We start from the raw sequence: 12,944 nt of genomic DNA, 5'->3' as shown, positions 1-12,944 counted from the left end.
TAATCTAACCATACGAACAATGGGTTGCTTCATATCAGTTGCAATCGCTTCCTCCTGGTTGTTATTAGTAACATTTTCTGACGGTCAAAAGGTTGTAATCTCAACATTCACGTCATAAGAGCTTTCGTCTGTCAGTATGGCGGTGTTACAAGTGACTTCAGTTTATCTGTCGACGCGTTTTCTGATCGTCTCACTGGTTGTTCGGCTGGGATCGTCAGGTAAGTTGAAATGCAGCCCGAAGGCTCGCTTTTAGAGAAATGATGGCTAACGTCATCTAGCATTGAAAGTTCCTCGTCATTCGGTTGGTAGGTTTTTTAATGGAAGGTATTGTGGCGTCACTACTGCTCAGCATCTGATGATGTCAGTGGTAAGTTCTCTCTTCCAACGTTGGTTTTCAGCGAAATTAATCAATATTTTTTGAGTTTTTAAAATTCACATCGAGATCCGCGACCTGCACGTATTTAATATCTTGGTTTTCAAAGACGCGCTTCTGTTCACAATTAATAACGAGATTGATATACATACCTGCCTCTGAGCACAACAAATGAAGCTATTGACGTTTGGTAACTTATATCTTATTTCATTTGGATTGACACACAAGCAGGTTTACTTTTAATGTGAAAAAAATGCTTCAAAACTTCGAATGAATTGCCAAGTTTTGTTTCAGAAAACGTAGGGGAAAAAGAACATTGAAAGTACATTGGGCGAGAAAGCGACAGTTTTACATGGAAATTCTGGCCTTTTGTGTCACCGGACTGTACTGTACTGTACTGTACTGTACTGTACTGTACTGTGCTGTACTGTACTGTACTGTACTGTACTGTACTGTACTGTACTGTACTGTACTGTGCTGTACTGTACTGTACTGTACTGTACTGTACTGTACTGTACTGTACTGTACTGTACTGTACTGTACGTACTGTACTGTACTGTACTGTACAGTACCGTACAATACTGTACTGTACTGTAATGTAATGTACTGTACTGTACTGTACGTACTGCACTGTGCTGTACTGTACTTTACTGTACTGTACTCTACTGTACGATACTTACAGTACTGTCTGTACTGTACTGTACTGTACTGCACTGTACACGCCAAACACGCCGTCACATTGCTGGTGGATACTAGGCGCTATATAAATTATTTATTACTGTACTGTACTGTACTGTACTGTACGATACTTACAGTACTGTCTGTACTGTACTGTACTGTACTGTACGATACTTACAGTACTGTCTGTACTGTACTGTACTGTACTGTACTGTACTGTACTGTACTGTACTGTACTGTACTGTACTGTACGTACTGTACTGTCCTGTACTGTACTTTACTGTACTGTACTGTACTGTACTGTACTGTACTGTACAGTACCGTACAATACTGTACTGTACTGTACTGTACTGTACTGTACTGTACTGTACTGTACTGTACTGTACTGTATGATACTTACAGTAATGTCTGTACTGTACTGTACTGTGCTGTGCTGTGCTGTGCTGTGCTGTACTGTACTGTACTGTACTGTTAAAGTACTGTTAAAGTACTGTAAACTTACTAAATCAATTGAATCCATGCTAATCAATAGCTGAATAGACCAAAGCAGGACAATCCCTGCCTGTACGGAATACACCACTATGATGATTATGGTGGCACGAGAGAATGCAGATTGCGCTCTCTTTTACTCGCATTTACCAAGTGTAAAATTTTAATCTCATATTCTGTGGCGAGATGCATCTATTGCGTTTAAGATTCACGATTATGTAAACAAACATTTTTACTGCGCTTTATTAGGCGTATTGTTTCAGTTGGATCTTGGAATTTCAGAGGAAAATCAAACACAAAAGACGAAAAAGTAAGAAAACTAAAAAAAACACGCCATCACATATTTTTGAAAGAAGTGAAACAAACAGAGGTTTTTGAGCTTTTATTGTTTGAAAGTAGGAACAAATATACCGACAAGAATTCGATCTATACTGTAAGATTTTCATCTCTAAGATCAACTCTTTAGTTCATGTCATGACATAGGCATGAAGCAATATTTTTCGTATGTTTTCCCTTTCACTTTGTGCAATTTTTTACATTTTCCCAGCATATATCCACGACAGATACGGGCTTTACCCAGGATGTGAAACATGGCACGGCGCAGTCGCAGTGTGCATGGAAAAAGGTGGACGGCTGGCGACAATACCGGATAACACTACCCACTCCTTGTTAATCAACCTTATCAAAGAACAGGGACTGGAACAAGTGAGTTTCTGGTTCAACGCCCACGACACTGGGACAGAGGGACACTGGGACACATTTGAGGGAGAAGCCGTCAAATATTTCGGTTGGGCACCAGGAGAACCTAACAACAATATCGGAAGGCGATCGAGATGCAGAGGGAATCAAGATTGCGCAAAGTTATGGTAATGACAATTCATGAACGAATCAAAACTGCAGGCTGCTGTTCACTACGATTCACCACTCCACCAGCGTTTTTCATTAAGATATAAAACTGTCTTGCTAGACTATACGGATATTCTGCAATTAAATGGGATAAAATTTACCGACAGTTTGTGGAAATTTAGGGTAGTATCCATACTTTCGATTCACTTACATCCGATCCCTAGCTTGAAAACTTGGATCCGTAAAATGAGTGACTAGATTTAGTACAATGCGCTCTAGTTATTTAAATAACATTTGTTCACACGTCTTAAATCTAAAATATTATTATTTAAACTCCAGAAGGGCGATTTATACTTTATTTGGTATGTACCATAGGTCACAGTATAGAGTAATCCTACAACTTGAATACTGCGTCATGACATACCGTATGTTCCCCACTGGCGTAAGTAAAATTTGTCTAACATTGCCTCTTGCTACACGCCATTTCTGTCCTTGCTATCAACAGTGATTTTATATGTTATTGTTGTATCTTACATTTCCTTCCAATTCTGTATGGCAGGAAAGAAAAAAGTTTCCAGTTTGACGATGACTACTGTTGTAATTTATATGGCTACATATGCGACTTTCATGGTGAGTTAAACATTGAAATAATCCAGGGACACAGGAGGGTATAAGCTTCCGGTTTAAACGTAAATATGAGTGGAGTTGATAGAGTGGAGGAGTAAATATGAGTGGAGGAGATAACAATAAGACACTACAGACAGACCTTACAATAGCATAATAAATATATTCGAACATTAATAGAAGATCCCACTCACTATTAGGTTAACCACTAGATCTCAAGATTGGTCTCCATAAAGATATGCAACTCTTTTGTCGCGCCCATATACTTTGCCGGCGGAGTTAGCAAAGCATTTTGCCAAAATTTCCCTTACCCTTTTCAGTCATGAGAATATTTTCTGCGTAATCAGCAAAGGCTCGTCGTTTTTTGTCAAATTGTGTCCTGAATATCGCCCAATTTCCACCCTTCCCAAGATTTAACATTCCAATTGTACCACAAAAAAGTAGAGCGCTGTATGGGCTTCTCTTCTTTTGTTCCAAAGGATCGATTCTTCTTAAATTCTCATCCTACACATTTCAAAAAAAAAATGTTGACTTAGAGTTGACGGCATTTCCTTTTTCCATTGTACTGTTATGTTAGTAAAAAATGAAAAAAAAAACTCCAGAGGAACAGTATATCGTCGGTTCAGAAATGCGTAAGAAATTTTATTGAGTAGAATGGCTTACTATGGGCCAGTCAAGCACTGTAGATAAAATATATGAGCGCGTCTACTCAAGTTTGATTTCTGTCGATCAACGTTGTTGTAATGCCCTGCAGATGGATGCCTGATATCGTTCGGATAGAATTTCAAAACTTTGATCCAACATGGGGAAGCATGATTACATTGTTTTGTAAGAAAGGCGGGAATGACAGATAGTGTAAAATAAAACATACTTTGGGAAACGAAAACCCACCGTGTTCAACATATACACCAAAGCGAAAATATAGAAGACAAACATAATATAATTAATGTCCCTTTTGTTTTCAAGTGCAAGAAAGCGAAACAACGTTAACTTCAAGCAAGTCAGCGCGACTGACCGAAGTTTCAAAAGGATACGGGGATAAGAACCAGGCTGATTACTTACCCACGCCAGCAAGAAACGATCGATACAGCCAACCAGATGCAGAAATCAAATCATGTAAGTTCGGTGGCAACGGAAGTAGAAGTTCGAATGTTTTGTCATCTTGCAAACTTATTGTTTATTTTGTCATGTTTTGCGTGTTCCAAAAAGGATCCTTGCTAATACATGTTTTGTATTTTCCAAAATGAAAGAAAAGGACATCTGAAATACGCGTGTCATTGAGCAAACAAACGGCAACAAACAACAACAATCCCTAGTTAAGATATTGTTTTACCACGTGACCCCATAGCAACCATTGAGATGCCTTTGAACTTTTCTATCAACTTTGGTGTCGCCTCATAATCAAAGCGGCAACAAAGATTAACTTACAGACTTGCATGGAAAAAGTGTTGTTATGAAATCATTTAAGATATACAAAGTAAGCACTTGCCTACAACGAAGTCGAATCAAATATTGAAATGAGACAAATGTTTTCACTTCAAATCATTTCTATATTTCTTGCAGCTGACACGGCTGATCGAGTACAGTTGGTTTTGGTGATTCTGATTTTCCTTCTGTTAATTGCTATCGTTCTTTTTGGATCATACTACTATGTGTCGAGAAAGATGTAAGTATCATGAATTTGAAACCTGTTTGATCTTCATTATTATCATTGCGTATTTGATAGTTCCGTATGTCTGTGGCAGGTACAAAAGAAAACTTGGCTCGAGACAAGAAACAAAGTTAACGTTTCATAACAAACCCAAGGTGTGGATACGTTGATATCATGCATACGTTTGGCACATCTGAGATAAGAATTCGGGTCTAAAGATGAGCATAAATAATAGAAGGGATGAGTATTTAATTTTTACAGTTTAGCTTTCTGGATTGTCATATTGTGTTATTAATAATATGAATATTAATGCCACATCGCGTTTCCTACTCATTGCTTTGCGGTGGAATAGAGTGGCATGCCATGTCATGTGTATGAACTACGTAACATAATGTGTTTCATTAGCAGAAAATTGTTGAACACAGATGTTTTTTATCATCCTTTCGTGAAAAATATGTAATGTTGTGAAAACAAGAGGGAGTGATTATGTGTTTCTCTTTCTTTTTTCTCAACAGTAAGAGAGTAGCAATAAATGAGCCTCGTTATGAAGATCTCGTAAATGACCAATCCAAAGATGACGTTATAAACTAAAAATCTAGTTTCAGTCAATAGTGCATAATTTTTGCACAGAAGCGCACGGGCTCTTTCTTCATAAATTGAGTTAGAGAAATATTCAGTCAGCCGATGGCAGACAGCTTGTTGTACATATTGCCGGGGACGTCAGGAATGAGCATTATTAACGGTAGAGGAGGGCGGAAGAGAAAACCGGAGGAGGGGGGACAACAAAAAACCAGGGTGTTCAAGGGGGCCTTGAAAATGTCAGGGTAACATAGGGGGTCCAATTTTTCATTCAATGCAAAACGTACCGATAAGTCACTCTGAACATGGCAGAAAACAAATCTTTTCTGAGGCTATCTAAGGAAACAGCTGTGTTTCAATGACTGATGATCATTTACAGTTTGTGCCAGTGGACACTGCAATGCTGACTGTCAAAGTGTGGTAACGAGAAAGGGGAGAGACAGTTGACTATCATGGGGGTACTGAAACGGTAACAATGGGCTCGGAAAAAGACCTTCAGGCAAATGAATTAATTTTAACAGATATAGCTAGTTTTATATTGATTTTATTTCATAGTTTGCCAGTGGACATACGTATAGTATGTTGATATCTTTAAACGAAATGTCAATATCATCTTTGTTGCATACTTCTAATAACATTTTTCCACGGGATTAAATTGGAGTTAATTTTCAAACATATGCGGATACACTAAGGAAACAGCAGATTGTTCATGGTTTGTGCCATAGATACAGTGTAAAGTGAAATGACACTTTTAAGATCAAAGTCAGAAATCAAATTTTGTTGATTTGTTGACAATTGCCATCTTAATTAGTTTTCAGATATGAACAGATATTGCCAGTTTGTATTGGAAAATTGTTCATAATGTCATCGTTCTCTCATTTATATTTAAAAATAAATATTTGTCCGCATTTTTAGATTGCGCTTTTGAAAATTACGCATGCAAGAACGACGAAAACACATCTTAGTAGGCGACTGCTGGTGTGACAACATATACTAAAAGCCACGACTCAGAGTACAAGCTGCAAAAACAGCTATGCATGCAACATTGATAAACTTTGTCCGCATGACAGCTATATTTAGTAACAAACTTGTAACCGTGAACAGCGCTTTTTGCACCATAGACAGCTATGTATAGTGAAATGACACTTTTGGCGAAATTTCAAAATCAAATTTCTTCCACACAAATGCGCTTTCAAATACCGACGCTTGTAAGTAATTTTTTTTAAATAAGACATATACATGGCTAATTTCATATATATATATATATATATATATATATATATATATATATATATATATATATATCTTTGTAAGCTCCCGCTGTGCATGATGACTTGTGTGTATCTTTCTATTGTATATATCTACTTGTAATGTCATAAACCTATGAGACAAAAGTTTAAAGTTGTACACTTTACACAGTCTTGTATAGTTCCTAGATAGAGAGAAAAAAATCTTTGAAAGACCATTAAAATGTGTGTTTATTATCTTCATGTAGTGCTGTGATTCAGTAGAGTTAGATGATACTATTATACAACCAGAGAGAATTTGTTTTAGAAAAATAGCTATTGTCAGTTACACATGAAAGTTTATTGATTATAAACAGAGAATGCAAGATCAAGCTAAATCTGTGAGTTCCACTGTGAATGGTAAATTGATTTGTATGTGTTTTAGTGGATTTGTATTGGTGCATTATGCTTGTAAGTGTTCTTGTAACCTTTATGTCTTGTTAATGTTGTATAAATCCTAAAAAATTAAAATATATAGCTCATTTTAGAAATTCCTTCAGTCTCTGCTATTTCTAAACATCTTTTTTCTGCTTTCTTTGCTACAAATCTATCATGGTTGAAGACAAAACAAAGTTCTCCACTTGAAGGTCTTCTTGTGTTATTTCGATTGTATATTGTCAACTGTATTGTTCATTTGAAAATACAGTCATATATTTTGATGTCGACAGCTAAGAGTATAAACATCTCTCTGATCATTAGGTCTAAATACAGAGGCAAACTGAAAACAAGACCTTGCTTAAATATTTGAAGAATGTCTTGATTTTTTTCTAATGTCAAAGATTAACTTCAGTGATAGAAATGATGGATGGAAATAAAAAGATTATTTTAAAACTAGAAGTGACAACATTGAAATGTTTGTTACACTCTTACAAACAACAACCTTATAAACTGAAAATAAATTGCAGGAAATTAACCCATATATTAAACGCGCAGTCAGGGTTGAATGGTGCCCTCAACGCTCCTGTCAAATCATAGACACTGGAATGTCAAAGGTCATTGTATGTCCCGGGATCTGTTTTGTAAAATCACAACCATACCGTTTGCTTAAAATTTGACAAAGAAAGAAGTAAATACTTGTTATCAACATTCAACACGTCAATGGTTGTATTCCTTCTGATAATAAAAAATGGCTCATTGGTGTTAAAATACACTAAGAATTCAGGGTGAGTATGACAAGCTTGTTGATGGCATCAGTATAAGAGCAGAACAGAAAGTGATGGGTGCTATACTCGAAAATTTTTGAAGAATATTGATCTCATGGGTGAAAGCAGTGAACATTTATCCGCCACTCAAAACTAGACACTTGACGTTTCTGTTATTACCCTCAAAAGCATCATTATTACGGAGATAATGTATTTTCCTGAGATCCTTAACAATGAAAAAACACCAATGTGAGTAATTAAAGGAACTGGTGGCACAAAATATAGCACTACGTGATTTGAAAGATATGAAAGGTGTTGCTAAAATGAAGAAGAGGAGGAATGGTGGGAAATCTCATGACCTGGTGTATAACAAAGATTATATCATACCAGTATATCGATGGCGGAAATACAGCGATCTGATTGGTCGAAACGCGAAAAGGCCCGTGGTATATTCGCGATATACCACTGTTTACTCACGCAATTGCAATAGCTCTCAACTTGAGCAAAAATCATATTTTTTTGACGTTCCATGCCTGAATTTCAAGATACTGCTATGATGTAATAGCAATAAATCACACCCAGCGACGGTATACCACTCGATTTTGACCATTCACTTCATATATGCACTCCCTATCGCTCGCGCATAAATGTCGTGAACTGGTCAAAATCTCGTGGTATACCGTCGCTGGGTGTGCTTTATTGCTTAAATATGACACACTAGAACTCAAACCCATAGTGTCCTCAAAGCCATGTCGACCACGTAATAATAATAACACTTTATTACCATATGTATAAAAACGAAAATACAATGGAATTCTGGGTGGATCTGCAGAGCTCAGGCTAGAAATAAAACAACAAATACATAATAACACACAGACAAGTTTAAAAAGACACCAAACGTAACACTACAACTCGTTTAAAAGTCGAACAGCTGTTGGATAAAAACTATTTTTGAAACGGTTGGTTTTTGTTCTAATAGATCTATATCGAGTGCCTGACGGTAGCAAATCAAATAATTTATGTGCTGGATGAGTAACGTCTCTAATTATGGAATTTGATTTCCTAATGGCGCGGGTCTTAAAAAGCGACTCAAGCGACGGAAGATCATCACCGATGATTTTAGCTGCTGTCTTAACAATCCGATTTAGTTGGCGCGATCCATTACAACCAGATATCGTTACTGTTTCCGGAAAGAGAGCAGAACACCTCATGAGTTATTTTAAAATTAGAGAAGGAGTCTATAAACTTTGGTACCACATTTATGATTAAATTTGCGATATGAGAAGATTTTATGAGAATAAAAGGACGAATTTACGTTTGAGATTGAAGTAGATTTCGGCCACAGAGTAGGACGCACATGGACAGGCTACCCGGTTTCTGAATTCGCTTGTAATTTGAATAATTAGGAATGAATACAGTTTTTACCTTTTCGTGTCTATTTATAGACAGAGAAGGTATTAGAGTTGAAAACCAGTATGCTGTGTCAACTACTTCCGTCTGTCAATACTTCCGTCTGTCAAGATCCGTTGACGTCATGCCATTGTGATGGGTCATATCATAAACTGGTGGGGGTGTTCATGATCAGGTTGAGGTGTAGGAGACGATTTGAGCTGTGACAAAAATCAAATGGGACTTAGCGGCATAGCCAGTGTTAAGCCTTTCTCCAAGGTTTCTTAGTTGACTACAATCTATTACAGACTACTGAGCTGACGTTAGGGGTACTCACTTTGTGTTTGCTCACTCTGTGTACGTGTGCGCTAGTGTTTGGTACTGAGTTGCGTGGATATCCCTCATGGCCTCACGTGATATGGGCCTGTTGCATAATCTGCAGATGTTAGCCAGTCGGCATTTTCCTTGCATTTTTTCTCATTTAATTTTGCAAAATATCGGCGAGTATCTCAATATTTCAAGATAACTCTTTCTTCCCAATCGTTTCCTGGAGTTTCAGAGTCATATGAACGAAAACGAGTGAAAGTTTTAGACAGGAAAATCGGACGTCGGCCATGTTCAATGTTTACAGTACAATCAGAAATTTATGTGGAGGAAATATAGTAACTAACAAACACTGTTCATGATGCCCGCCCTCTAGAGGCAGACCTTCCTATATGACGTACCACATTTGATGCTTGTGGAAAGCTTGACCACACAAAGGAGCATTTTAACTTTTAGAAAATGACAAATTGAATAAGAAGGTATTCTGAAAATGTCAAAAACTGAGGAAAAAATGCGCAAATATTCAAAATAAACAGGTTAACTGACTGGTCAGCTATAAAAAAATGAAAATGTTTATGATCAAAAGTTTTTGAGATGCGCACATTTTAACAAATACAGAAATTATTAACATTATAAATATAAGACCAAACTATTTTTTCAGGGATGGGAGAGGTTGGAAATGAGGGGTGAGAGACAAAGACACTCCTATTGCTGCATGTGGATGCAGCCACACCATTTCATTTACAGCATACTTATTCACTGTGTTGTGTTCAAGTTCCATATTGTACTGACTGTCATACAAGGATAACATAAGCAAATCAAATCAAATTAGAAAAGGATCAATGCTGTTGTGTTGATTTTGCTGAACATGGCTGATTTTAATATTTCGCCCTATATATTTGGTATCCAGCAAAGGCATATTTTGATGTAAAGTCAAAATTAACACTACATTGCTGACAATATATGTTACCGTTTCTGCATGAACTTTTCCTTTTTAATTTAAATTATAGTATAGTAGTACTTCAAACAGATTAACAATTATCGTGATGTCAACCCATAATTTTACATCACAAAGACTGTAATTCTGCCAATTTTTTTTATTTTTCAGTCATTTTATTAATTTTGCACTGCACAAGATGATTGAACAAATTGCAATGTTTGAATTTGTAAACTCAAAGAATAAAATCCTTTGGTCACAGATTAAATTATTTTTTGAAAAGAAATTTACTCTTAAACACTTTTAGCATATATTCTTTACACGGTCATGTATTTCAAGGTAAATATGCCTATCAAAAATTTTTTCAATACTATGACAATTATCAGCCATGAGGTTTTACAAACACAATACCAGATAAGCGTTTTTCATCATTTCCACAGGACTCTTTGGAAAATCCATTTAAAACAGTAAAAGTGACTTAAAATGATCAATTGGTATACCGGTACATTTAATTTATAGATATCAGGTTGTGTATTTCACATGCACTCAGGTCAGTAGGGAAGTGCGTCATTACTATTTTGGACTGTTAATTCTTATTTCTGAATTATTTAACTTTTTTCCACATTGAACTATCTTTAGGCAGTTTATACTGTAGCTTAGAATTTTTTTGATTGATATATTTAATCATCTTTTGGGTTCTTTGGGTCCATATCCCACCTCATGCCCCTACATCATCAACTATTTACCAACAACTCCATGCCAACAACCAATTACCTGACCTGGCCACACATTAGAGAAGGTACAGCGTCATTGACGGTATTTTTGCTTATGACGTTTCAAAGCAAAGTTGTGTACCAATTTTGGATCACATGATCGATAATCTATTACTTTAAAATCACACGAATAAAATGAGAACTGACATCTGCAGAATCTAATACTGCAAGTACTTCTAGTCAGCGAAGCCCTTCAGTTGAAATGTTGACTTTATATATTGTCCTGGATTTTGGTATTCCACGGCTTTTTACATCATTTCCAATTGAATATTTCAAGCATCTGAAATTATATGTAATTTCAAAAGAAGTATAACAGCCAATGAATTTCTCATAGTACTTTGCTCTCATAGAGTAGACTCGCCATAACTGCGAGTCTGGTGACTTGTGAGTGCTTGCTAATTCTTTAACCATGCAGGTAATACATTTACGGACCTCCAGGTACTCCTGCATGCACCTGATGGTACACCTACATAAAAAAGGTCTCTATGAAATGCTAGACTTAATTCATAACCTTCAAACTCAATTATGTCTTTCTTGACATCTCGAATATGGAATGAAAATGTACATCTGTTTCGGCACAGCCGCATAGCTCATCGAGCAAGTACTAAAAAAAGTAGGAAGGCGGTTGACCATGGCGACTAACTTTAACAAATCATTCATTCATCAGTTTGTAATCAACCAATCATCGACAGAACACGTTTAACCCTTTCATTTTTTTCAGATTTTTACCAAAATTTTGATAAAGAACTGTAGCCAAGGAAATGTGATTTCCATTTGGTCCAAAATTATCAAAATAATTACAGAAAAATTCATAAAATTTAATAAAATGTTGCGCTAAAGTTTTGGTGGGAAAAATTGCAGCACTCAAAGGGTTAATAACGCAGTGACGTTCTATCTCGTCTTCTTTGTTCGTTGTAGTAATTCAACACGTGGAACACTCAGATGAAATTCAATCTGTCGAGCCCTATGCTTTCACTGCGCACTGAGCATAGAAGTCGTAATATGAATACGTACATCCGTAACAGCTGAATCACTATCACTCTATCTGCCCGCGCAATGTATACATGTTGAAAGTACGCGCAATGTATACATGTTTTAAGTACGCGCAATGTATACATGTTGAAAGTACGCGCAATGTATACATGTTTAAAGTATCAGTTGCTGTGAGTAGAGTAACCGTAGCTGATGCAGAAGTCAATACAATGATGGTGGAGCGCAGTGAATACATGTTTACGGGCCAGTAGATGTGAATTTTGATGACATTTCCACAGTTATTGTCAATTGCAAGTTCCTATTCTACTTTCAAAGGCATATTTAGACAGCCATAGTTTTGACCAGACAGCATTCGACGTATAAATGTCTGTTACAATTTTTCATTTGATCCCATCCGGAAAATGCCGTTTACACAGGTATAGATTGAGCTGACAAGTTTAGTACAGTACTGTGTGTCTCAAAATGCCCACGGAGTAGAAGAGACGTCGTTTACATGAAAAACAAAATATCGAAAAAATCATCGGAAAGTTAAAGCTACTGGCCCTTTAACGTGAGACTTCTTCTGAAAGCTTTTTTCGCAGATTAAAGTGACGTCACATTTCGTCCATTCTTACATAAACTTAACGGATACTGAATTTCGGGCATTGAACTTGCTTGATGAAGTAATTGGATAAGCTGTTTTTGTAACATACACCAGAAATCCTGACGTATTATCAAAAATTCCAGCTTCCGTCTCTGAATTAGAACAGGAAAAGTTACAAAATAGATTTGAAGGCCAAGACAGCATGAACACAATGAAGGGCTGATGCGATTGGGTTTTCGCCATTCTTTATGTAAAAGCTGTTAGGAAGGCCAGTTCA

The 12,944-nt window shown here is 36.6% G+C and overlaps 1 protein-coding gene across 1 annotated transcript; it reads left to right on the top strand.

Annotated features, from left to right (window-relative positions):
* On the top strand, positions 1-6,512 carry LOC139141895 (uncharacterized). The gene is made up of 6 exons (XM_070711653.1): positions 1-218; positions 2,088-2,406; positions 2,946-3,016; positions 3,977-4,126; positions 4,574-4,676; positions 5,177-6,512. The coding sequence occupies exons 1-6, from the start codon at positions 137-139 to the stop codon at positions 5,250-5,252; spliced, it is 801 nt and encodes a 266-aa protein (XP_070567754.1). The 5' UTR covers positions 1-136; the 3' UTR covers positions 5,253-6,512.
* The last annotated feature ends 6,432 nt before the right edge of the window (positions 6,513-12,944 follow it).

This window comes from Ptychodera flava, chromosome 10 (genome assembly GCF_041260155.1).
Source record: "Ptychodera flava strain L36383 chromosome 10, AS_Pfla_20210202, whole genome shotgun sequence".
Lineage (NCBI taxonomy): Eukaryota > Metazoa > Hemichordata > Enteropneusta > Ptychoderidae > Ptychodera > Ptychodera flava.
This window is presented reverse-complemented; position numbering and strand designations above follow the sequence as displayed.